Below are 27018 nucleotides of genomic sequence, written 5' to 3' on the forward strand. Positions count from 1 at the left end.
TTAGAGAACGGCAAAAGAACAAAAAGGTTCAATAAAGCGGGCGTCGTATAAGCACCCGCACCGTTTTCCTTTTCATATTTCACATTTTCTGCCTCTTTTCTCGTGCTTTTCGAAATTGCCCTCTTCCTTTCTGTCATCGCCGAGAGAGGGCGCAACTGGTCGGCCATCGACGTCACAACTCAAAACCAAAGGCTCGCACCAGCACGCGAGCGCCCTCTCTTTTCCGCGCGTCGCCTTCTTTCCTGCGATCGGCAAGTGGCTACGCAGCTATCCAGACACGGAAACGATTGGAACGGCTCAAAAGGTTGAGGAGAACGAAAGTGGACTAACGGGGTGGGGTGTTGGCGGGAAAGGGAAGAGCGAGCGGTCTGGATGATGGCTGAGGAGTTCAGGCGCCGAGGTCCGTTCCCCCGATTGATAATGCCTCCATGCACTGAGAGGCGCTGCAAGCGAACGAGCGCTAGGGAGTAGAGGGCGCGTCGGGCGTTTTACGACTCTTCCGTTGTCGGTCGACCGCCCCGCGAATACCCGCCAAAAGTGTGGCTGGCTGTGGGTAGAGGGCGCTCACTACCTCCCTCCTTCCTTTCCCCCCCCCCCCCCCCTCTTCCTTGCGCTACTACTACTACATCTACTGTCGTGCCAGCGCCTCTGGGCTTGATTCGTTTGCGCTGTCAGTCTATGTCTTGTTGCTTCTTTTCCAGCGAGGCCGCTGCCTTGCGCGGGGTTGTGGAGTTTTTCGGTGGCTTAGCGACCCCGCCGTGCAATCCAGCGCCCTCTCTTCTCTGAATCTCCCTCCCAGCGAAGCGGGGTTCTCTGAGCGCAGCGCGGTGACGTTAGTGGCGCCCGTGCCGTTCACTTTTACGATGCGTTCGGGGTCGACGCTGACGGCCGTACCGTCGGGAAGCCTTTTTTTACTGTCGCCGTCGCCGGAGAGGGATATTCCCCGGGGAGGAACGGAAGGGGTATTCCACTTTCGGGGTGCCTCGCAAAGTGCGCTGTGACGCAGTTAGCGCGAACGGAACGGTCGGAGCGCATGCAACGGGAAAAAAAGAAGTAAAGTATAATGACCGGCTAAAATAAATACTGCTCTCCGGCTCGCCCTACTAATGCTCCCTCTTTGCTTCCATCCTTACTTCTCTATGGCTGCTCGCGTTCTTTTCTTTTTTTTTTTTGTTATCGCGGCGACTGCTCGATTACTGTGATGAGCAAAGTCCACCTGAAGAGTGTGAGCTAAGTTCGGGCCGAGGATTTCGGCAATGTCGAGCCTGTCGGTAGTCGTTGATGCACGCCTTGCACTCTCACTAAGCGCCGAAGAGACACAAAGTTAATGGAAAGGTAATACCCCTACTTCCACTGGGGCAGCAAAAGCAAAAAGGGGAGGTTTACGCTGTCGACGCAATAGCTTCCCCGGGTCTTAAGTGCCGTTGCACCGATCGTTAATGCCACTTGTAAACGCCTATTGTCATCAGACGACGTTTGCGATGGTTAGGCTTATACTTGCCCCAGTTAAGTGCACAGTAAGGCCTTATATCAGTAAAACAAAGAAAGGCGCGAGTAATGTGATTATCTTGTTGCATTTATGACACTGGATGTCATTACTGTCGATGTTAATGACTGTTAGAACGCTTGGTCGTCAGACGTCGTGGAAATGTTTGGACCCACTCAAAGAGTGCAACACTGTACTTGAAACTTAGCTTGGGAAATTAAGCATGAGCAGAAAAAAAATGTCATTACCGCCATTCACTCTATTGACCTGGTCCCGAATGTTGCTGGTCTTGTAACCGGTTTCGCTAAAGATTGACTTGAATCAATCCCATCAAGTAATTAGTGCTCATAAGAGCGTTATGTTCTGCGAGATCTTTGCGCTGTAAAAATTTACGTGAACTAAGGCACGCTTTTGATAACGCTGCATTACATATTAAGAATTCACACGTTTTCGAAATGCTTGGCAAGAAAGTGATAACAATAAGGTGGCCATAAAAGGCATATTTTCTCTAGCCAGCCGGTGATGCTCAGTTGTCGCAAGGTGATGACGTATAGTGGTGAGCACACTTCTGAAGAGCGCTCCAGAGAGTGCTCGAGCGGTGCTCTGCGGATGAAAGGAAGCGAATTTTCAGAGCAGGTACTCAATTCGGAGAAAATGTTTGCGCTCGAGTACAGCCGGATAGACATGCAACCCCGTACGGGAACAAGCACTTCACCGTTATGAAAGCAGCTGCGTAAAACTCCACTTCATTCACTCTGCAGCTCACCTCTGGAGTGCTCTGGAGAAACGGGCTCACCTCTGTATGTGATCCTGAATTGGCCCACATCACTGAGTTCGTTGCTACGATAGAAGAACTATTATACGACCGCGGAGAAAACAGCTACTAGTACAGTCCGACCTCGTAGTAACGAAACGTTTTATAACGAAATAATGGATATAACAAATGAATGATGATTCCCCTTGCAGGCTCGGTCAACACGGGCTATAACGAAGTTACGGCTATAATGAAGTAATCGCCGGACCCCTTCATATTCGCTACAACGAGGTTAAACTGTAAAGACTTTATAGCAACTATATTACCAAATCCACTATTGACTGAAATTCCTGCTTCTCCCACTTCTGCTACGAAAGCGTCCTGAAAACATACTTTTCGCAGCTGGCGATTTAAAACATACAGTAGAACTTACATACGATGACAGGATACGTTCAAAACCGCAGTTATCAGTATTTGTTATTAGCCCGGTAAACATTATGCCATTTAGCCTTTTCGGTCACGTGGACGCGGTCTACTTGTCATGGCGAGTTGTGTCATTGTAACCGGGTGACGAGCAGAGCTTGTCATGGGCTCGCATTCATCTTACCGGGAGTCATTGACGAACCAGACACTATTTTGTTTGTACTCGTAATTACGGCTCCTGGATTTAGAAGTCGATATGAAATGCGTTCTGCTGCATTTCGTTTTTATCTTGTTGACTTCTACGGCAGTGGCATGAGAAGAAGGTGGCTCTTTTCTCTCAGCGAAATACCTTCAAGGCGCGGAAAGAAGATTTTTCGGCTGCTTGTGGTAAACAAATTCGGGCTCAAGGAAAGGGATAAGACTGTCATAGGACTACAGCAAAGCTGTTCGGACGGACTTTTGTTCGTTATTATAGCTTATAACGATTCAAAGACGCTGGGAGTCGGACAAGCACCATGGCCAGAAGCTGCAACCAACGCAGTCGACTATGAGGTTCCTTCTGTAGAGTTTATGACGATTTAAGGACGTTGAATACCGGCAAGGACCATGTCATTAAGCTGCAACTAGGTCGGCGACCTTTACTATTGCTTAAAAAACTATATACATCTATTTTTATTGCATGTTTCACCTTTAAAATAATGCGTCAGACATTGGAATACGTGGATAACCGCGTGGTATTCGCCTACGGCCACTAAATAATTTGTAATTGAATTTCTTCTGTTATGATGTATCGGCTTCATCAACGGAACGATGGCTGTGACGTGTAGTTGAGCTTCAGGTGATGTGAGCCACGGAAAAACTTTAATATAAGCGCAGTTTTAATATAAACGCAGTTTTAACTCACTGCAGCACTGAAGGCAGCCTCCTCCAAGAGCTGTAATTACAACAAACGACGTATCAGCAGTTGTGTTGCCGTTTTTTTCATGCGTCACGTTACCTGAAGTTCAACTATGCGCCACAGCCATCGTTCGATTGATGACACCGAAACAGGGTCAAGAAGAAATTCAATCATAAATTATTTAGTGGTCGTGGACGAATACCACAGGGTGCTTTATCTATATCGATGTCGAACGCATCGTTTGAAAGAACAAAATGCGCAAGCAAAAATTTGGTGTCTATAGTCTTTTAAGTAGAGCTCATAACTATTCAAAAGACACTGATGTCGGACAAGGACATTGCCCTAATACAAAAATCGCGAGGACACTTTGGCAACTAAAGTTTTGAGAGGAGAAAGCTGAGGACACTATGCCGTGACGACTTCCAGTGGATGTGACGTTACACCGTTCCCGTGGCTATATCGATACCCAAATTATACATCTTTCGGGGATCTTAAATGTTAATAACGCTTAATTACAGACTTTTTCATCTAATTTGACACAAATCCGACGTTTTCCCGACCATTCTGTGCCAATTTTCACTATTCCGTGACCACTTTCAGTGGATGTGACGTCACACCGCTCCTATGGCTATATCGACGTCTGCGCTATTTCGACGCAATTTAAGCATTTTTGCCTATAATTAATTACCTAATTAATCTACTGTCATCAAAATTGTCTTCTAGGTTCATTTGCTCATCCTATATCTGAAACAACCATTGGTTTACTTCCACCATGGTTAGTTCCCGAGTTAAACGCGTGTGACATGCTTTGTTAACTGACGACAGTATGCGCCATTAAAGGCTTTCGCCTTAAAACTAACCGGCCGAACATAATGACCCCAGAACAAGCTGTCAGCCGTGAACGGCGCACCGAGAATAGTCGCGCCATTCGGAACGCCCATTGCAAGAACGCAGTGGACGTGAAATGTCAACTGTCTGTCGGCTGCTAGCTGCAGGTGTGTTGTTTTTTTTTCTGTTTTCGTCCTTGAACAGAACTCTGCAAGCAGACCCTTCGGCGATCCCTTCCCAAGCGCTTGCTGGCTGCATGGTGCAGCGTTCGTCAAAACATTAAGACAGTGCGCGTCACGAGACGGGGGGAAGTGAAGTGTTTTGGCTGGACTCACCAGAGGCGAGCACTATACCACTCTGCCGCCTCCACAAAGCGTGCTCTGCTCGCTGGCAGCAACGAGTGTGCAGCGCAAGCCGGTTAACGTGACACTTCATTTACGGCGTCGCTTAGTGAGCGTTAGCCACTCCTATTTCATTGGTTCCATTGGCCCGCCACTTGTGTTCGTTCTTCTCCCGTTTCTCCTCCGCTTAATACGCTCGTCGGTTGGTCCGGATAAAGGAGCGCTTTCAATCGACAACGCTCGCACTTCCGTTCCTATCCCAACGGCGTCGAAGCGCACACAAACACACACACACAACCTGTGGCAGCAATTTCGCCGCCTATTGTCACCGGCGGACCCGAGCCCACTCGAGCGGGTCCCGAGCTGCGTTCCGGGCACCACCATCGCGGCGCAACCGATGGCCGCGTCGTCGATCGCCTCTCGCGGAGGGATTCCAATTTCCGGCCAGGGTAATTAGGCTTTCACCCACGCCCTCCGCTCTTCTCTCACTCCGTTCCCATTCCCCCCCTTGGCACTCTTTGAAATCTCCCTATTTTTTTTTTTTTTCAAAGCCCGCCGCCACGTTCGTCGCCTGTGCTTCTCCATCCGTAACCTCTTTTTTGTTCTCCCCCTTTCTTCCGAGTGTTTGTTTTCCTTTCAACCTGCCGCCGTTTGCTGCTGATGCTTCGGTTGCTTGGGCGGAGGAAAAGGCCGGCTTTCCTGCTGACTTTGCAGCGGAGACTAACGCCCGCTGGATCCGAGCGTGGCTTGTCCTCCACCTTCCCCAGCCTCCCCCCCTTTCATCCCCATTTCCCGCAGCGTTAAATGGGGCTAGCGTGTCTTGCTCCGCTTTGTGCTGTGCCGGCCGCCACACTTGTCCTTGACGCTGGGCTTGTTCTCCTTCCGAGCGTGTGCGTTGTTTTGTGTGTGTGCGTGGGGTTCTTCCCTGCTTCTTCCCTTCTTCTTCCCTTCTTTTTCCCTGCTTCTTCCGTCCTGGTGGTCTTTGTTTGTTGGAGGCCCCCTTCCGGCCAGGACAGGCGAGCAGTGATTGGGACGAGCTCTTGCTATGCGGAGTGTGTTGTACGTCCTTGCGCATCGTTGAAGGTGGGAGGACTGTTTTAGTTGTATCTTTCCCTCGGTTCGCGCTGATCACGGGAGTCTGGTTAGTGGACCGGAAGCAGTTAAGAGGCCGCTGTCGGGGAGTTGGAACTGCGGAGCTTGGAGTTTGGTTAGGGAAGGAGGGATTAGGCGCTGGAAGAGAGGCGGAGCTGTCTTTCTTAGGGAAAGGAAGACGGTGCGCATTTTAATCCTCGCCGAGAGGAGGTGAAGGAGCAAGAAAAAGGCTGCGCTCTTGAGAGGACGCGCCTTAGGGACTCCTTGTCCGCCCGCTTTGAGGGTTGGGACATTTGCTTTTCTTTAGTTTTTTCCTTCGGGCCTTCCACCATGCTTTCAGTCCGCTCGCAAGAAGACGTGCCAACGACTGGCACGTTAACTGGCATGCGGTACTTAAGGAAGGGCCTACTCCGTGAAAGCCGAACAAATGTTCATTTACTCGGCTCCCTCGCCTGCCCAACACATACTTTTCAATAAGCTGTCCTTGAGGCTTCCAGCGAATTTTTTGACGCTTTGGGTGTTAAAGTAGATCGGAAGATATGTGTTTGCAATTCGAAGGAAAATTGCTGTCATGAGTCGCGGCAATCACCTCGCCATGTTGGTTACGGCAGCTTTTGGCGATCCATCCACTTTTGTACTTTGCACAAACGAAAAAAAAAACAGTATTTCATTGGATTAGATCGAGTTATCTAATGTCACCTCGTCTTATCCTCCTCCGCGGCCATTGGCCCCCTCCCCCAAGAAAAAAAAAGCGCGAAATATGTTTAGTTCTGAACTTTTGAGTGCGTTTGTTTATAGACTTTTTCGTTGTTGTAATTCAAGAAGCAACACCCTTTTTTCCTAATTCTGCTCAGTGATGAAGTCACAGCGGCAACAGCATTGTACCTTACGGCCCGCCCCAAGAGTACACGTATTTCCAGGCCCCAGCTGGGCCTTAAGACCAGAGATGTCAGCATATTCTTAAGAGCCCTGATCCTTCAGAGCATATGTTTCGTAACACCAAATTCCATATGGCCCATATACTCATATGTCCATCAAGCATATACTGTATGTCCTAGTGGACCCATATGCACAATATGAGCCTGTGCACCATTAAACCCTATATAGCCCATATAGCCCACATGTTCCAAAGACTTATATGTCCCATATGTCCCAAAAAACACAGGTGTGCTATGTCACCCATATGTCGCATACGTCCCACGTGACCCATGTGTAAAATACGCCACTGCGACTGTATGTTTCGGTTTCAGCAGCCGAAGGAAATGGCAGTTTTCGATTACGACACTGCTATGCTGTTTAGTCCAGAGCAATTCCACAGCTTTCGTTGTGAAACGCCGAGACTGCCCATAGAAAGCTTCACCGCATTCCACACCCCAGTCCCCGTGACGCCGTGTGAGCGACCGTACAGTGCCTTCGTGGTTCAAGCCAAACTGGGTCATATAACCGCACAAAACGCATTCCTGAGTGCGTCCGCTCATCGATCCACCCGGATAAGATTCTCGATGTTCAGCAAGTGAACGCGGGCGGGAGCTTTCGGTTCTGGCGGGGAGCCGAACATCAGGACAGGGGAAAGAAAAGCTTGTACACACCCCACGTTTGTAATAAGTGAGTAATTACTCATTACCATCCACCCTAGCGCAGCCATACGGCTACAAAGGAAAGCTATACAGCTTTCTCAGAAACTTCGCAGTCAAAGAAAAATTCGTCCTGGTCCGGGGTTCGAACCCGGGACCACCGCTTCACCGGAGCAGTGGCTCTACGAATTGAGCTAACCGGGACGGCAAGCTTACGGTAGGGCGAGAGTGAATTGATCAATAACTCGAAGTGAGAAAGCTGAGAAACTGAGAAAGCTGTATAGCTTTCCCTTGTAGCCGTATGGCTGCGCTCGGGTGGAAGCCAATAAGTAATTACTCCCTTATTACAAATCTACTCCACCTTGGGGGATTCCCATAAACATTCGACCAATACCCCACGTGTATGCTTTCATTCATTCATTCATGCATTCATTCATTCATTCATTCATTCATTCATTCATTCATTCATTCATTCATTCATTCATTCATTTATTCATTCATTACCTACTGGACCGACGCTCCAGAAGCTCCCAATCAAACTATCACAATGAAATATGCCCCGCCTTATTTCATGTTTTGGCGCAGAGTACGAAGCCGTCAAGCCCGAACCTCCCCGTTCGGAACATGTGTTGTTTTGGCGCAGTGGTATGAGATAAACAGGAGCTTCGAGTGCGGTGGGGGATAACAGCGACGCGTTACGCCAGAGGGGAATGCAAACTTTGCTCCCAGTTTCATAAGTAGGAGACACTCGAGAACGGAGTTAACGCCTCTCGAGTGGCCTGTGATTTGTACAACATGCCACCGACCTCGGCCGCTGCCCGCGTTGAGTTGTTGATTGGCGCGGCAGATGGCGCTTTCGTAATACGCTGGAGCTCGGGCTTTGTGAAATAGGTGTCAGGGTTTCATTTTTTTTTATTAGAGTTTAACGACCCAAAGCGACTCAGGCTGAGCGACTGCTCCGGTGAAGCGGTGGTACCGGGTTTGAACCCCGGACCAGGACGAATTTTTCTTTAACTGCGAAGTTTCTGAGAAAGCTGCATAGCTTTCCTTTGTAGCCGTTTGGCTGCGCTCGGGTGGATGTCAATGAGTAATTATTCCCTTATTAGTACTGTTTATAGGTTGGAAAAAAATCTTCAACTTGTTTCAATGAAATTAGCTCGACATGTTGATGTCGATTGAGTATTTGTGGCAGGTTGTGTTGTAATGGCGATGCTGTTTCAACACAGCGTGTTCTCGTGGCCAACCGTGGGTTCCCTGTGTGCAGGGCTCTAGCTCTACCGTGGACGTGGCTCTGCTCGCCGAGGCGCACGGCCTGGTGACGGACATGCTGCTCGACCCCAACCTACCGCCGCACGTGGTGAGCGGCCTTCGCGCGCTGGCCACGCTGCTGTCGCCGCCCAGCCATGGACCGCCGCAGCCCCGGCCCAGGCCCGGGGGCGCCTCCGTCTCGCTCGCAGACTTCAACTGCGGCTCGGACACCGAGGAGATACCCTACACCGGAGAAAGACCGTCGGCACTGCCCAAGGTATACGCCCGTCACATCCGTATATCGCACAGGCAGCTGCCTGTCATAAAAATGTTCTGTAGACTTTCTATAGACTCTGTTCCCTTTCTATATATATTATACCCTTTTCTCTATCTAAATATGTAGACTGTCTTTAGAAGAAAGTGTACTAAAATTGTGCGGCCATAATCTATATATTGTCTCCATACTGCCTATAGGCTAATCTATAGGATTCGTTTATAGAAAGTCTATTGACTATAGACAGCAGTCTATGGAAAGTTTATAGAAGTCTAAAATATTTTATGGGGGTGCTGAAGCTGCTTCATTGATGTAGAAAGGGGAGGAGACAGTGGCCTGAACGAACGTCCTCAAACTCCGATATATAGATCAGCTGTTCCCTTTAAGTGTAGAGCACACTGCATAGTGACTGTCGTAACTCATATATGCTTGAGCCTTTTCAGGGCTCTTAGTAGCAAGCACATGTTTGTCATGTGTTTCGTGTTTCAGACGGCTAATTTACTTTTCCAGGACCGCGACTTACTACTTTCCATTCTACTATACCTGCAATGTTGAACAAGACTCTTTGCTGGGCTAGGTGAATTCGATTTAGTGGAGAAGTTGGCGTTTGTTTCTTAGAAGGAGCCGCACAAGTTGCCGTATATATATATATATTAGAGAATCCAACAGACACAGAAACCAAGGAACACAGAGAAATTTTTTATATTTATTAATTTTGTGGTGTTGATCAATGGCGAATATATATATATATATATATATATATATATATATATATATATATATATATATATATATATATATATATATGACAGAAGCCAACAGCCACTCTCCTCATGATGGTTCATTTGCTGCACTGGCTGTAGTCCGAGCAGTTCCGCGTCATCCGTCCGTTCTTCCTCCTTCCCCGTGCAGCGGCTGCGCCGCAATCTTCCTCCGGGCCTGCTCCGGCGGATGTCGACGAGCACGTGGACGACGACTACCTCGGCGACGGGCATGCCCACGCTGGAGCCAGAGCCCAGCCGAAAGAGGAGCACTAGTTTCAGGCACGCGGCTGCCGCCACCGAGGGGTCCGGCGTCTCCCAGCACCAGGCCTTCCTGGCCAACCACGCGGCAGCTACCAGGTATATACGTCTTTGCCTGGTACCTGCTCAAGCATCCTTCGTCTCAACAGAGTTCGAGTGCACAGTTTCCGCCCCGTGCTACATGGTCGTCATGCTTATCCTTTTCTTATCTTTTACCTCCCAAGGCCTTGGACAGAACGTTCCTCACAACGTTTCTCACGTTCCTCACATATTCCTTTTTTCGATTTGCCCCCCTCACCCAATGCTCTTCGGGGCCTGTGAGGTACAAATAAATAAATAAATAAAGTGCTCCTGAGGTTCTTAAAGGACTCGGAGTTGTGTTCCCGTCTATAAACTTTAAGCTTTAAGTCAGCGCCGTCTGTCGCCTTGACATAGTGGTTGATGTACACTTTAAAAACTCATTTCGCTGCCGCTCTTTTACCTTTTTGCCTCCTTTCTTCTCCTCCCCACGTGTAGGGTAGCCTGCTGGGCATCGCCTGGTTAATCTCCCTGCCTTTCCGTCCTTATGTTTCTCTCTCTCTCTTCTCCTCCCAATGCCACGCGAGCCCCGGCGTGAATGCAGTGTCCATGTCTGAAATCCTAAATGACGTGGAAGCCAGTTCTGTGCTGGCAACACGAACTCGCACCTAGCGGTGGCAAGTCTAGGTAGTCGAAGACTTACACCGCCTGAATCAGGGTGGTAGCTCTGCAATGTAGGCTCCTGTAGCGAGATGCCGTGTAGCGAGTTACCATAAGGTCATTTCCGACAGCTTTCTATTCAGAATATCCTGAGTATCACACAGCGGACCCTAATTTTCTTAATTTATTACCGTTTTCACGCTGTGTATTCTCACAGCACCTCACGCAAAGGTGTAAAGGCCTACATCATGCGCCCGTTCGTGTTCTTCCTAGCGCCCCGAGCAGAGCAAGCATGCAACGTTGAACCTCTTATGAAATTCTTTGAAGCGTTAGCTCCCTAGAGGACTCTCGCATCTGTTTTGACTGAAACCATACAATAATGCCAACAAAGCGGATTGTAGTGTAGACTCCAACAGACATGATTTTTCTGCTTATATTTAGGGAACGGACTTGGGCAGGGTAGAGTACGCGGTGAACAGATATACGGCGCTGTGTTAGGGTGCCTGTCTGGATACCATGTCAAAAAAACACTAGCTGAAGGAAACAGCCTGTGGTTGAGTTGTGAAGATAGGAACTGACTCGTAACCAAGGACAGCTAAGCCTAAGGTATAGCGGGAAGGATATTAAGCTTACAGAGATCCAAGCACAGCTGGGGCTGGCTACAGGACAGGGCTATAAGGAGATCATTGGAGCAGAGGCTTCAGTTTGCCTGTGCAATAGGTACAACCTGTCTTAGGATGATGGCAATGACGCCCCGTAAAAAAAAGCACAGTATAAAAGTTTCTGTCGTCACAACGGATTTCTGTAATGGTTTCGGCAAAAAACTTGTAGTTTAACAACATAATTTTTTCTGGTAACAGCAGAATTTTGGGTAGTTATCACACAACAGAACTATGGAACTACAGACTACAGAGAAGTACTGCAGGGAATCTTCGGTAGTACAGTAAATACTACAGAACGACAGAAAAATCTGTCGTGACGACAGGGAAGTTTGTCGTAACGACAGAAAAGTCTGTCGTTACGACAAAACTATAAAACGTTTTTGTCGTATTTTTGACGCGGTTCGGTCGTGTTTCTTTGAGAGTGGGCGATGAAAGTCAATGTTGTCACTGCTGCAGCGGTTCGTCGGCCCGCGGCCCGCCGTCCTCCTCGGGTGGTCCGGCGACGCTGCAGCCGAAGGGCCGCTCCTTCTCCACGACGGCCATCCCGTCGTCGGCGCTGTCGCGACGGGGCGTGCGCGAGCGAAAGACGGTGTGCAGCCTCCACCCGCTCAGCCTGGCCGGGACGGCGCCCGGCGCGGCGGGCGAGGCCGCCGCCCCCGACCACCAGGGCGCAGCACCGCCGCTGCCCTCGGTGCGCCGGCTGCACACATCCGACTACGACTCCAGCAACGACTCGCCCAGCGGGTCGGACACCAACGACCCGGCGAGCGGGCCCAACGTGCTGGGTGAGGGATGATCAGATGTGATATAAACTCAGCGGTAACTGGAACTGTTAGGGATCTATTGGGATTTCAATGAGGGTGATGATAAAGTTATGTAATTATAGTTATTCCCCCAAGCAGCTACCATTGGCCATGGGGGCACATGCAGTTCTCATGGGACATACACAGGGGTAACTGATGCAGTTAGGGCTATTGGGACTTCAGTGAGGGTGTTGATAAAGTTACGTAAATATGGTTATTCCCTCAAGCACCTACCATTGTCCATGAGGGCACATCAAGTTCTCATGGGACATGCTCAGCAGTAACTGAAGCAGTTAGGGCTATTGTGAATTCAGTGAGGATGTTGATAAAGTTAAGTAATTATGGCTATTCCCTCAAGCAATCGCCGTTGGCCATGATCTAGTTGGTGGCAACCAACCGAGATCGTTTGTGGAAATGGATGATATCACTCGAATAAATGGAATCACATCGACAGCATCTCGCCTTAAATAATACAACTAATTGACGAAATGATTACTGTAATCAGTAGTAAGCGCACTGATAGGATTTTAGCCAAGATAAAGCCAAAGTGAAGGAAGGTTCCTCGTCAGAAATTTTATGGCGCTTAAACACGCTTTTCTACATAAGGGAAACTCACTGACATCCCGCGAGCGCAGCCAAGTTTCTGAGAAAGCTGTACAGCTTTCCTATGTTGCCGTATGGCTGCGCTCGGGTGGATGTAAATCAGTAATTACTCCCTTATTACAAATCTACTCCACCTTGGGGGATTCCCCTGAACTTTTGACCAAGGGAAACTGACTCACAACGTGTGCATTACAGCTCCTCCCACACTCTTCACAGAAAGGAGTAAGAAGGGAGTCATCTGTCCTCTAGCGCACTTTCCTGTAGCTCATCCTACACTCTAACCAGAAAGGTGTAAAAAGGGAATCAGCTGGAGTGCACTCTAGAGGGCAACTGATTCCTTTTTTATTCCTTTCTGTTTAAGTGAGGGAGGAGATGTAATGCACACGTTTTAAGTCACTGTGAGGGACATTGTCAGATGTGTTGCGTGAAGACAGCTTAGTCCCTTTTTACTCCCATATAGGTGTATCGTTTTTAGAGACCACTTACAGAGCACCTTGCACAGGGGGCATAGCAGTGTTCCTTACGCTGTGCCTTGCACTAACAGTATGCGCCTTATGTGTCGTCCCTTGCAGAGGGTGCCTTGCGGTCGCCGCAGCAGGCGACGGCCGCAGTGGCCACGGCGACGACGGCAGCGACGACGGCGGGACCCGTCCGCTGCGGACTCTGCGGGGCTCGGGTGGGCGCGACGCTAGCGGCAAGGCCCCGCGAGAGACGCCTCGGGGACGCCAGTGGTGCCAAAGGAGAACCGGGGGACGAGGTACCTCTTATCTCTCTCCTTCTTTCTCCCCATTCTTTTTCTCACTCTGCCCTTATCTTGATCATGGACGTACAGTGTTGGTTAAAAGTCTCAAGGCCACAGCGTTCACTTGCAGCGAAGTGAATGGCCCTAGAATGCTCCATGTAGCGAATCATTCAAAACAAAAGTCAAGCAGGAAGCTTCTCTACATCCTTCATGAATCAGTATGCTTTCCGGATCGCGATGGCCGGCAGCCCTTCTTGTGTGAACTGTGTCTGCGAAGAGACAATCAATCATCTCTTGTGTGAGTGCCCTGTCTTCGTTAACGGAAGACGTAAGCTGCGTTGTGTTCTGCACCGCCTTGATCCTCGCCCTTTCACAGAGGCCAAGATCATCGGTCCGTGGCCACAACCGTCGACTACCATCAAGGCTTAGAAGGCACTGTTTTGTTTGTTTTTTACGAGAGACTGCCTTGATTGACAGGTTCTGATTGTGCCTCTCGTTCCTTCTCTCTTCCCTTTTTAATCCCCTCGTTCCCTTCCCCTGTGCAGGGTAGCCAACCGGAAACATTTCTGGTTGACTTCCCTGCCTTTCCCCTCTCTGTATCTCTCTCTCTCTCTCTCTCTACATCCAGTAGAAACCTTCTGTTAACATTTCAAGGTCCTTCGGTCTTTAATAGTGTCGTAATGGCTCTAATATAAAGGCTGAAGCAAAAAGCCTTCGGCTTTATGACTTCGACCAAGACTGCACATGAGTAGCGTACTGTGCACACTTGTCTAGACCACGACAATGGCGCACTGCGGTCGTTTACGAATGGCTCACCGGGGCTGGAAACAATATTCTATCGCGCATGAGCTTTCGTGCGCTAGTGGCCTACCCCTCACGCCTCAGAGACCTGCATGGAATCCCGGGAGACAGCGTCAAACAAGGGCAGGAAATCAGGGCAAATGCTTCTAGTTCGCATGGCTGCCACTACTGGCCACGTGGCGCTGAACTCTCAGAAGTATCGCGGGAATTTCGAAAGTTCGGAACATCCTATTGATTTTCTCTGACCATCGGAAATGGTTTGCGTGCACGAAGAAGCTATTTATAGGTCAGATTTTGCAGTGATGAGGAAGAAACGACCATGGTAATCAGCATGTTCACGCGGGACCTCTCGAAACACTCTAGTTTTCTGAAAATTACAAGTTTAAAACATTCTTATCCATTCAGTTACGCAGTGTTCGCACCTGAACGCCAACTGATGTCGCTAGTCGTCGAATGCGCAGAAAAGCTGGACATATGCAGCCAATGCACACCTGAGTACACCGTTTTAGTGCACTCAACAAGTGTATACGAGCTATGCAAAGGCTTACGCCTTAGACTACGATCACCCCTGTAAAGCATGTGTTTAGTTTTGTTAATTTTTTTTCTATTTACGAGTGATCTCCATCGGGTGTGCTTGAAAGGTTCTTAGAGCCGTCTACAAGCGACCGTGTGCTTGAGCTCCGGTAACCGGCTCATGATTTCTGTTGCCTCTTCCCCGCAGGACTCGGGATCGGGGAACGAAGGGGACGCCGACCGCGTGGAAGGGGGTGGCCTCTATGTGGGGGAAACCCTCTTCTTACCCGAGGAAATCGTCCGCGACCCACTGCTGGGCCGGATAGCCGAGTGGGACTACCCTATCTTCGATCTCAACAGGCTAAATCCGGACACCATACTCAGCAAGGTCTGTCCTTTGACCGTTGATTCTCTCAACTCATCCGAACCTACGACACGTGGGATATGTCTGCTGCATTGATGACTATTCATAGAAAGTTGTCATCTTCTCGCCATCTTCGGAATTCATTTACTGAGCGGTAGAAGTTACTCGGTTTCGAAAAATGCAGGGGGGGGGGGGGGCACTTTGTTGACCTAAAGTGCGGTGAGGCGAAAGCCTAAAGCGCGGTGTTGCTGCTCATGTCACTGATATGTGGTTAAGATGTTAAGCTTCGCCTCTAAGAGCGGAACGCGACAGCGTCTTGCAATGCTGCCAGGGAGTCCATAGGACGCCATCGCCCGTTCGGTTTTACGTCTTGCTCATCGGTAAATTGGTTTTTGAGGAAAGGAAATTTATCTGTCTCTCATATCTCGGTGGACACCTAAACCTCGCCCTAACGCGAAGGGAGGAAGATAGGAGTGAACGAAGACACCGTATTCACCAGACGCGCCTTTGTTCATTCCAAACCATCGAGCTGGCATGACGGATCCTTTGTAGACACAACAGGTTGGGATGGGATGGGATGGGATGGGACGGGATGGGATGGGAAAGGATCACTTCAGTCGAATGGTTGTTCATCTAAGAGACGTGTATGCCCAGACTTAGTACGAACCGGAGTGGCACTCACTATTAGTGATGTGCTCTGCATTGCCCCTTTTCTAGTGCATGGTCTTTTCAATATGTATTGTTTACCACTGTTTTCATAATGGCTTGTATATAGTTCATGTACATAGAACATTACATCACTGTAATAAATACCATGTTGAAGAAAAAAAAAGCTGGCATGGCGGAGTGGTAGCGTGCTCGTCTCGCACTCCGGAGACCGGGGTTCGATTCCCGAGCTCGACCAATTTCCTACTCGATTTTATTTATTTATCTGGTCTGTCTAGAAAGGTTCATTAGGCTAATTGGTTAAGTAAGCAATTGACTAAACTCAGTACCACTTACTTGGAGCATCACTGTACGATGCCTTTAATTGGTTGCATGGTTAGTAACCAGAGTACAATCGGCCCTGTTTGAAATTCGCGCACTGTGACGTCACGACGGTTTCGACCAATTGAAAAGCGTGACATTTCTGTCGACAACCCCTGCTTACAACGACGAGGCATTAAAGGCTTCCGCCTTAACACTTTAGCACGATGCATCCTGCCTTTCGTGCGACCACGCTGTGAAATTGCCCACGCATGAATTACCCAAACGCTAACTCATCTATTTAACCCTGTTCATCATCAAGGCTTCCATCTTCACTTTCTCGTTCTTTTGTAGAGGTGTCATAATTGGCACCAGCTAAACCTTCCGTACGAGCAGTCTTTTGAGGCAAAAAGTTGTTTGACATATATTATACCCTGGTATGAGCTTGGTAACAGTCGGCATAACGGGAATTTATAATACTCAGCCGGCGGTATTTTCGCGCAGGTATACAAACCTACTCTTCTAACTCAGTTAGGGCAGATAGTTGAAGGATTCCATCCTTGTTCATTATACAGCAAATACAAACCAATGTCTCACACAGCGTAAGGACGTTCAAAGAAGTTCTAAAGGCAGTTAAAGAGACGACCTACTGTCGGAAACTAGTATAAAAATAGTGGCATATTCTGGCAGTCGCCGTGTTTATAAAGTTGCATAGAGTTACTTGCTGTCCAATTCATGTCTTCGATCTCAAAGTTTTAGAGGCCGTCTACCATAGAAAACGAGACTACGATATGCAAAAGTTAGGTTTTAAATTGTTCCACTATGTTTCTGAGCGCCACAGCGGGTATTGGTATATTTGATAAACGATCTTTCATATGAGAAAACAAGAATATGGCCGACAAAAGTAAGCAGACTGTCCCTTTGATCTAGTGTCGCTGAGTCCAGCTTCTATAGGAGTCCTAAGAACCGGAGAGATGAAAGTACGGCCGATGATTGAATATGCGTGTCGAATGTAAGACTCTTATTCACCGAATTCACCGAGTCTCGTTTCCAATGGCCTTCGCAGAGATCAGCGTCTGTGTTGTTTTATTTTATTCGGAGTTGCTTAACAAACTCCGCGCTAATGCTTTGCGAAAGCGAGTCTACTCGAGACACATCTGGAAAGAGCCCGCTAAAAGCTCAATTCCTTTTATAACTGAAACATGTTGGGTCGTTTGCCAGTTGGAAAGGTTGATATGTATATATATAGTCCGCAGCGCAGATAACCAGTCTCCAAATTGTAAACGGTCGCATCGCGCGTTAAAAATTGAGGTCGCGATTTTAAGCTACACCGGGTGTTTCAGAGACGATGATCACTCATTTTTGAAAATAAGGTTTTCGATGTAAAGAGAAGCTTTTTGCGGCATAGTAATACCAGTACTGGTGGATGCCAAAAACAGGTGGGTCACTTCACTTCACTTCACTTTATTACCTTAAAGGCCCCCAGGATTGGGGGTATTACATAAGGGGTGGGTTACATTGAAAAATCAGATTAAATAAACAAAGAAAAAACGTAAGATACAAATATTATTCGCTGTTAAAGGTAGCAGTTAAACAGTTCGCAAATGTTGATGGGCAGGTGATTGCGGCGATGTCGTGTGGAAGGCTGTTCCAGTGACAATTCTAGTGATTAACTAAATTCTAAATTTAACTTTTTTAACTATTACCGATAGGCACCTGATTTCATTAGAGATTTGTAGCATGGTGTTAGTAATGCCCTTATAAGCTTTTAGAATTTCGAAAATGCGATTAGCCTTGGCGCTGTGCTTCGGCAAAGTTTGTCTAGTTCGACTAGTTTCACGCACTGGAGGGGTTGCTTTGCCTGTATGCTTTTCGAAAGCGCATGTATTTTGGCACGATGTAGCGAAATTTTGTCCAGACACAGTATCGAGGATAATCGCGTTTTCGAAACACTAACAACTCATATGGCTATGACTAACGGCCGGCTACAAATATCTAATTGCAGTCAGGTGCCTATAGGTAGCAGTTAAAAAGATAACTATATTGGAATCAGTTCGTCGCTTAAATAGCTAACATGATTCGCCTGTTTTTTGACGTCCACGAACACTGGTATTATCGCGACGCAAAAAACTTATCTTTACCGCAAAAACGCTCTTTTTAAAAATTCATGATCACCTTCTCTGAAACACCTCGTATATTTACAAAACGAGGGAGTGGAGAGAATATGCGTCAGTAAAGGTTGCTTTAAGCGAACTCTTGGTAAGGCAGCGATGGCGCAGGGCTGCCTGCCTGAACTTCGTTGACGTAAATATATGCCTGCCCCAACGACAGGCGTCTAATATCTCTCTGGCAGCTGGCAACACTATTCGCCAAATTCTATTACCCACAAGAACTTTTTCTTCTCTTTTGCGGGTACAGTCACAGAGTTGCACAAAAAAAAAAGTTACTGCTTGGATGCTGGCAGATTTCTTGGGATATCTCTCTAAAGCTTTCCGTCATATGAGCACTCGATTACTTCATCACAAATGCACAATCATACAATATGACGAAAGCGCTGGTCTTGCGTAGCGGTATTGTTATACTCGTGCAAATTTTTTTCTTTTATTTCTTTGACGAGACTGGTTCTTTCAGTCGCATACATGACGACATTGTTCTGCAAAACTTTTGTGTCTGCTTTTCGCTCTTATCGTTGCATTTTCGTTGCAGTTTATGTATGCTGCCCCTCACTCTCTCTTTCTATCTTTTCAGATGTGTTATCGCGTATTTTTAGAAGTTGGTCTGTTCGATGCCTTCAAAATCCCGGAGCCCGAGTTTCTCCACTACTTCCATGCACTCGAGAGTGGTTATAGAGAAAAACCATGTGAGTCTTCTACCAACTTTCCCTCATTAAGCGTTGCATTGCACCAGCATATTCTAAGACTAGAGGAATGCTCCTCTTTGCCGCTGTTTTCCACTGCTGTCCTCATTTTCTTCTCCTTACACGCTTATGTCCCCATTTACCAGTGCTCGCCACTGATTAGGAGTTAGGTGTAACGTTAAGATGATAGACGCAACGTTAAGAAACCGGAATCGGGCAGAGCGGGTGAGAGAACAAACGCGGGTTAATGACATCCTATTTGAAATCAAGAGGAAGAAATGGGCTTTGGCAGGGCATGCAATGCGAAGGCAACATAACCGCTGGTCCTTAAGGGTAACGGAGTGGATTCCAAGAGAAGGCAAGCGTAGCAGGGGGCGGCAGAAAGTTAGGCGGGCAGATGAGATTAAGAAGTTTGTGGGGATAGGGTGGCCGCAACTGGCAAAGGACGGGGTTAACTGGAGAAACATGGGAGAGACCTTTGCCCTCCTGTGGGCGTAGTCAGGCTGATGGTTATGATGATGCCGCTGATGTCATTATTTACCGCTGGGATCTTGTTCCCCAGATCACAATCGAATGCACGCCGCGGACGTCCTCCACGGGGTGTACTACTTGACATCGCAAGCCATCCCAGGATTCACTCAGGTGGTGCCGGACACCACGGACTCACCGCTACACAAGACGACCGGAAATTTCCTAGCAGGTAACGCTCCTATAGACAAGCCCCAGGCGAAATGCCGCCTTCGATTATCAGAACTGCTCCTCCAACCGGTGCATTGGTCTTCACTTAACAAGTGAGTTAGCTTGACAAGCGAGTCATTGACCATATCCATGCAGTTAGTAATTCTGGATGACACTACAGATTCCACATATTTCTCTGCAGCTAACGGTCATTTCACGGAGGCAAAATTCTAGAGGTCCATGTACTGTGCGATGTCAGTGCACGTTAAAGAACCCCAGGTGGTCGAAATTTCCGAAGCCCTTCACTACGGCGTCCCTCATAGTCTGAGTCCCTTTGAGACGTTAAACGCCCATAAAATAACGACTCTATTGTCGTCTTGCACTCCTTCTTGAAAAAGCATGTACCACGAATGGTGCTACATTACAGGAAGTATCAGTAAATGCGTGTTAATGGTCTCTTTTAATTTGCAGAGGAAACCTATGGTATCATGGGAGCCAACTTTCCGGCGTTAGAACTCATGGCACTGTACACAGCTGCAGCCATGCACGACTATGACCACCCAGGCAGGACGAACGCCTTTCTGGTCTCCACGTACGCACCACAGGTGAGAAAGAGAGCTTCGACGCCTTTTTTTTAGCATTATGGCCTTGCAAACTTCGCCGACAAATAAGCGAAAACATACATTTTTCTCTACTTTTATAACAAATGGGGCTATTTGCCTTGGCAGTAAGTTATAGAAGTGCGCATTTTACATTGCAAACCATTTTAAAGAGTGAGAAATCTTTCTTGTGTGTAAGGGTGGAAAGGTCAGCGGAAGTAACGGTCTCTGGACTGTAATAGGGAACAAGGGAAGGTGAAATACTGAGATATGGATAGAGTGCATAGGAGAGGGAATGTTGGCAGAGTACAGTGACCTGTACTTGAGGTGTTTACTTCCGGCAGTGACGGTGGCGGCGGAACCATGGCTGCCATCTATTTAGAAAAAGAAATGCGCCAAGTAAAATGTAAAACGACATTCTGCTTGCTGAGCTGCTATAACAGCCTGCTTCCATCAAAACGGTTAGACACTCCTCATGCTGCAATTGACAGCATTGGTAAAAAAACGTCTCGTGATTTTTTTTTTGCGATCACGAGGCAGCTAGCCCTTCAGAGTTTCGGATCAGCCCTGCTTTTTACTTTGCGGAACTCGAGAGCAGCTGTTCGCTGAAATTAGAGTCTTACATCAAATAAGCTTTCGACAACGGATATTAAATCACTTTTCATTATGCACAGGCATTGAGTGCTTATTGCTGCCTGGTCAGCTCATACCCAAACGTGGACTGTTCAAATACGTTACCGACATGTGACGCCGCTAGAGAGCTTGGTACCCCGGCGCAAAGTGTCATTTTGCAGAATTTTCTCTTCGGCCCGACCTAAGATAGGTCCTTGGGTAGCTGACGTCTTTTCTAGACACTTGACGTCACCGTATTAAATGTGCCATTGCGTTTAAGGTCGGGTCACCTCTCTCATGATGATAATGGCACCTCTCGTGTCGATTTCGAAATTTTCCGCTATCCTCTAGGTATTTTAAAATTTACAAATAGTTGTACTGAAGTATTGTAAGTTGTATTGAAGTTGTATTGAAGTATTGTAAGTTGTATTGAAGTTGTATTGAAGTATTGTAAGTTGTATTGAAGTTAGTGAACTGAATCGAACTGAAAGAATTCAGCGCACTGCAGATTGTGCTTGCTCGGGATTACCGTGCGACGCTTTCGTTGGTGCTTTGTCAACGAGAGGACTTTTGGTTATCTCTTTCAGGCCGTTTTGTACAACGACCGGTCGGTGCTGGAGAACTACCACGCGGCGTCCGCGTGGACGCTATTCCTCTCAGAGTCCAAGTTCAATTTCCTCGTGCACTTGGACAAGGCCGAGTTCAAGCGGTTCCGCTTCCTTGTCATCGAGTGTATTCTCGCCACTGATCTCAAGAGGCATTTCGAGATCCTTGCCGAGTTCAACGCCAAGGTGATGACGCACTACTCCCCACTACTGCTCCTCCTAACGTCACATTCGAGTACCGATACTGAAAATATATATCATAAGAGTGCGTAAGCTGAAGACGCAACTGGCGACCTCAAATCTTTAATCCTCGATAAATACGTGTTTCAGACATTTTTCTTATCGCCAGTCCCGTTGATAACTATATCTTCATGGTTGTTCGGAGAGTTGTGAAACCACATATTTTACCTGGAACGGAAACCCAAGATATACAAATATATGGACAGCCGATGTTCCTAGTTCGCCTGAAAGTGGGGCCGTTCTTTTCTGATCGCGTCGATTTTTGAACAGTGCTTCTGCGGTTCTGCTTGGAAGAGTTATGTGCAGTTTACTTCCAGGTTTGCACAACCATGCACTTTGCCAGTTCGTTAAAGCAGAGTTAAGGCAAAAAAAGAACAAGATGGTCTACTCGAGTAGCACTATCGCGTCGCTAAATAAGGTGGTTTGCAGCATTCACTGATTAACTTACTTATTGATCCATTTCCTCTTCAAAGGCAAACGACACGGATGCCCCGGGGATCGACTGGAACAACGAGACGGACCGGCTACTGGTCATGGAGATGGCCATCAAGCTGGCCGACATCAACGGACCCTGCAAGAGGCACGACATCCACGTACAGTGGACGTTCAGGATAGCCGAGGAATTCTACGAACAGGTACGCCCTCTATCGCTCTTTTTTTTACATTAAGCGGAAACGTGGCACATGTACGCTCGCATAATGTGACAGCTGAGTACCCGCCATGTTGGAATCGCTGAACGTCACGTTCTTCTGCCTTTCTTGCTAAGGTTTACACATTCGCGCCTTCACGGTACGATTAAACAGCCTGTCACGGTAGCACTGCATGCGACATTGCGCGTGGTGACCACGTGCTGGTCACGTGATGACCACGAGGTGACCCCAAGTCCTCTCATAACACCCTCTCGCCCACTCTTGTGCACAGGGCGACGAAGAGGCGACACTGGGCATGCAGGTGTCTCCCTTCATGGACCGCTGCAACCCGCAGCTTGCTAAACTACAGGAGTCCTTCATCAACCACCTCGTGGCTCCGCTCTGCAACGCGTACGGCGAGGCCGGCCTGCTGCCCGGCCACTGGGTCGAGGCGTCCGACAGCGAAGACGAAGGCAAGCCGCTTCTTCCTTTCTCTCTCTTCTCTTATTGGCGCGAAAGCTTTAAGGAGCTCGTGAGGCGGGAAAGCCGGTGTCGTCGTCGCCGGCGTGGCTTCTCAGTCACGTCGTTCGTGACGAAAAATCCCAGGAGTGCCAGCGGCGGAGGCCTTGCGCACCTGCGGTCAACGCGTAGAACCTGCACCCCCCACAACGCGCGTGGCTGCCGATATGCGGCGGACTGGGAGATCTTTGGGGGCATTTGTATTGCGATGCAGGTTGGCAGGTTTTATGTTTTGGGTTGGAGGGGTGGAGGATGCCACTTTTGCGGACAGCAACGACGACTCGATTACGCGGAACGATATTCACGCGGCTGTCGCCGTAAAATAACTTCATCATTGAGTCACAGAAATTGCCCATAACCACAACGCTGTAATAACGCATTAGGGAGCACTGTAATTATTCGAGTTTTGTTGCAATACTTCACAAATCTGTACTGCAAATCAACATTGCAGTGTCCTACGGCGCGGAATCGTTGCTTTTCTGGCAACTGTATCTGATGAAAATTATGACAGCGTCTCCTGTTATTCATCATACTGCCAACCTGCTGGTTTGTTTGCAACTGCACATTGCAAGCTTCTGATCCGCTTTGAAATTCTTCGCCGTGAACATGTGTTCACACGTTTCTCCAATAGCGATAAAGCAGGGGCAATGCAATGCGCGTACTAATGTGCTTTCGGTTTTCTGAAGCCCTTTCTGAAACACGGAATATTATGTGTAGACGTTGATTCATATATTTATAGAACAAGAATATGGACCAGTCGGTGCACGGTTTCGGCGTGGTATTTTATTCACTCACTTGGAGTCGCCTACAGGGCATCATCCGTAGTAGCTCGCCTAGACAGTCTGCTTCCTTAAGCTTTCCTGGGGCGCCCTACCCAAAAGTGCAACATCCTCTACGTAGCCGTAACTAGCGAGCTAGGGAACTACACTAATGCATCTTGTCTTATGCCGTCTTAGTACCAGACCGGTTCAACAACACTCCCCCCCCCCCCCCCCCCCCCTCGTATGATGGCCTATGCTCGGGGCACTTCGCTTCTTGTCACGCTCCTTTCGCCTTTCGGCGTTACGCTAAGACACACTCTCTTGCAAATGCCGCTGTTGTAGGACATATTTGATCATGATAAGGGATCGCTCAGTCCTCCGGCACAGCCGACGGCGCCTTCACTCGTGTGAGAGATTGCGGCCCGTACGCATGTGCTAGCGAGGCTCCAGAAAACCATATACTGCGTGCCCCACTCTACGTTGTAAGCCAGGGTGTGCAGATATCCGTTAAGGAATTCACGCTAATCACGTGCGCTCGCAATCCGATTTCGGTGGATAGCCATAATGCAGGAGCAAGTTCTCAGCAGAGAAGAGTGTTGACATCTTCAACGATTCTATGTTTCCTGCACAATGAAGGACTTAGAGGCAATGGCCACTTGTTGAAACTCGTCCACACAAGGACAATAAAGTGCACTCATGTGTTGGGTGCAACTTTTATACGCGACGTATTCATGTTTGATGCTGATTTTCGGGATATTTTAATGCAGGAATACATTCCATAGGACAAGCGTGCCAGATTTCTCAGCAAGTTTTGCATACCCTTTTGGCGGCAACGTTTCTGCGTCCAACGTTCGCGGCAGCCATATTTCGTTCGCACTGCTGCGCTCACTGAAATAGAGTAGTTTCAATTACTAACCTGGATAAGTATAAACGGCACCCATGTTTTTGTAAGGGCACAGTTTATGGCCAATGTATGACCAGTGGATGGCCACGTATGGCATACACTGCATTCATAGCCACATAGATAGGAGAAGTTATACATGTTATATAGGCTACCTTAGAAGAAAATGAATATGAAGAGGAAGTAGTAGATTAAGGGGGAGATAGCATCCATAAAACACAGAGGCTTCAATGCGCCTCGTTTGGGAATGTATTTCTGGGGCCGTATTTTCTAACGATTCATTTGTTTTTATTTTACTTCATTTCATCTCCTACCATTGGTCGATGCTGCCGGTGACCTTGGAGGCTGGCATCACATTGGTCGCGGCAGGAACACGCCTGTGGGCGATGCCGCGACCAGGCTGACCGTGCCTCTGATTGGTCATTTGGTTCCCCACCTTCCATTGTTCTCGTTACGAGTGAAGTCACGACCAAATGAAAGGAAAGCGAGAAGAATCATTACGAAATGCGGCTCTTGAAATAGGGACATCCAGCGTTTCGCCTATATATCTGCATTTTTTTTTCAAGTACCTCTCCTTAGTATCAAGACTTATCGAATTTACGCATAGTAAGGCAGGTCGCAAGTTGGGCCAGAGATAAGTAAATGCCTTTTGTGAAGTTGCAAATCGTTTGAAACTTGTGACCTCATACATCTCGGCACTTTTGCACACGTCAACCAAGCTGCTCAGCTCTCGACGGTGCTATTTTTCAAAGGGAACTTCGCACTGATCAGATGCAAGCAAACGGCTTATTTATTGGAAATGTTTACGTTATTCCAATTATATTGAGCATTTATTCCACACTGTAAGCAAGTTACATATCTATTTCCTCTGTTAGCGAACTTCAGAGCCATACTATGACCTTATAGGCTGGCAACATTTGTCTTTTATATTCTTGTTTTTTCTCTTTAAAACCTTAATTCTTACTTGATGTCTGGAATTTGTTTTCATACACTTCTTCGTTCGGTCTCATAGGCGGCACCGACAAAACTGATTCTCAAACCGGGAGAGACACGGAAGAGGAAACGGAAGGAGAAACATCGGCAAGCGGTAAGCACCGTTTCTTTACTGTCAGTATTTCTCACTTTGGATACCCAGGCTGCTGTGGCGTCTTTTCTAAAAGTATTTCTTAGAAGTGTGCTGGCAGAGGAAGTTTTTGAGTATTGCTGAAACATGTCTAGGCCTAAGAAACTGCTGTCAATGAGCATTTGAGGATCTGAGTAAAACCACTGGTGTTCTTCGGTTCCCCTGTGTTGTGAATCAGGGGCTCTGGGAGCCCGCATAAGGAATGTTGATTACTGTCCATGAAAATTTTTTTTGTCAGGCGCAATTATGTCCACAAGCGTGTAAATTTTTGCGGAGCATATCAATGCGGTGTTGTGTAGCCATGTGTGTTCTAGAACTTCATTACATATGCAAGCTCAATTATACTTGGCAATTCATTGCAAATGTCATTTGTTGTGCTACAGGTTGACACATTCGGTTTTAGCGAATGGTGTGTATGCTATGTCCTTACTATGCTTTCAGCTGTTGGTTTTCTTCGTGCTGGCAGTTTACAGCAGCCTTGGTGGTAACTGTCCAATGTGTATGTGTTTCAGTTGCAACCTGTGATTGTGCATTACAGAATTTTGACTTGCCACTTTGAACATATGGAACACCTTCCTTTCTTTTTTTACTGTGACACATCTGGAAAAGCAAGGCAGCTGAACTTTTACAACCTTTTAAAATAGCTAAAATCAAAACGAATTCAAACGCACATTAGAATTCTCATGTACAAACCTGACCACACTAATAAAGCTACGAAATAAGACTACTAAGCTATCCCACTTCTCAGCCAATGCTGCGAAGTATTATTGGCATTTGTATTTTGCAGCTTTGTAACCTAGACTAGCATCGTCCTACGGCAATCTTAAAACATAAATCATAACTCTGTCATGTGCATGCACACTCTTAACCTGCTCTTTGCTAATCAAGGTATCCAGCTGAGCATGTACACCATGTTAAAACTGATAATGATAATAATTTTATGGCTCAAGAGTAGCATTCACCACTCATGCTAAACTAATGCTAAAACTAATACAACTGACACATTGAGAAGAAACCAATTGATGTATCAGTATGCAGGTGAATGGGCGAAGATAATATGAAGAACATGAATGTGTCGATAGTTGCAAACAGTCATTAATAACACACATTTTATTCCTTCCAGTATTCTTATTCCAATTTCTTGTTCTGAACAACCACAGTTCGGCAGTGTGCAAGCTGGCATTTAGTTGGTACTAATCTTTTTTTGTAATTTCATCACGTAATTTGAGCCTTGTTTTATGAACCAAACTCTTGTCATACTCAAACATTGCAAAAAGCTGTGTAGGACTTCTTTGTTGGGGTGAAGTCAGGTGTTCATCTAGTGCTGCTTTCAGAAGCCTGCTCCGAATGACTTCTAAACTAGTGCTTCAGTGTTAAGCCTGTATTGCGCATTTGCTGCCACAATGCATTTGCCACTTAACC

The 27018-nt window shown here is 47.5% G+C and overlaps 1 protein-coding gene across 4 annotated transcripts in view; it reads left to right on the top strand.

Annotated features, from left to right (window-relative positions):
* The window catches only part of LOC149330409 (cGMP-inhibited 3',5'-cyclic phosphodiesterase 3A-like), a 321644-nt gene that overhangs the window by 276992 nt on the left and 17634 nt on the right, over positions 1 to 27018 (top strand). For all 4 annotated transcript variants that reach the window (XM_089560952.1, XM_089560953.1, XM_089560954.1 and 1 more), the window contains 12 exons: positions 8661 to 8921; positions 9831 to 10039; positions 11737 to 12065; positions 13259 to 13443; positions 14951 to 15130; positions 18821 to 18932; positions 19492 to 19629; positions 20079 to 20212; positions 21406 to 21609; positions 22137 to 22298; positions 22585 to 22765; positions 25486 to 25560. In XM_089560952.1, coding sequence (XP_089417078.1) covers positions 8661 to 8921; positions 9831 to 10039; positions 11737 to 12065; positions 13259 to 13443; positions 14951 to 15130; positions 18821 to 18932; positions 19492 to 19629; positions 20079 to 20212; positions 21406 to 21609; positions 22137 to 22298; positions 22585 to 22765; positions 25486 to 25560 — 2170 coding nt within the window. The remainder of the gene's footprint in view (positions 1 to 8660; positions 8922 to 9830; positions 10040 to 11736; positions 12066 to 13258; positions 13444 to 14950; positions 15131 to 18820; positions 18933 to 19491; positions 19630 to 20078; positions 20213 to 21405; positions 21610 to 22136; positions 22299 to 22584; positions 22766 to 25485; positions 25561 to 27018) is intronic.

The sequence above is a fragment of the Amblyomma mixtum genome, chromosome 9, assembly GCF_055824585.1.
Source record: "Amblyomma mixtum isolate Tamu chromosome 9, ASM5582458v1, whole genome shotgun sequence".
NCBI classification, from domain to species: domain Eukaryota; kingdom Metazoa; phylum Arthropoda; class Arachnida; order Ixodida; family Ixodidae; genus Amblyomma; species Amblyomma mixtum.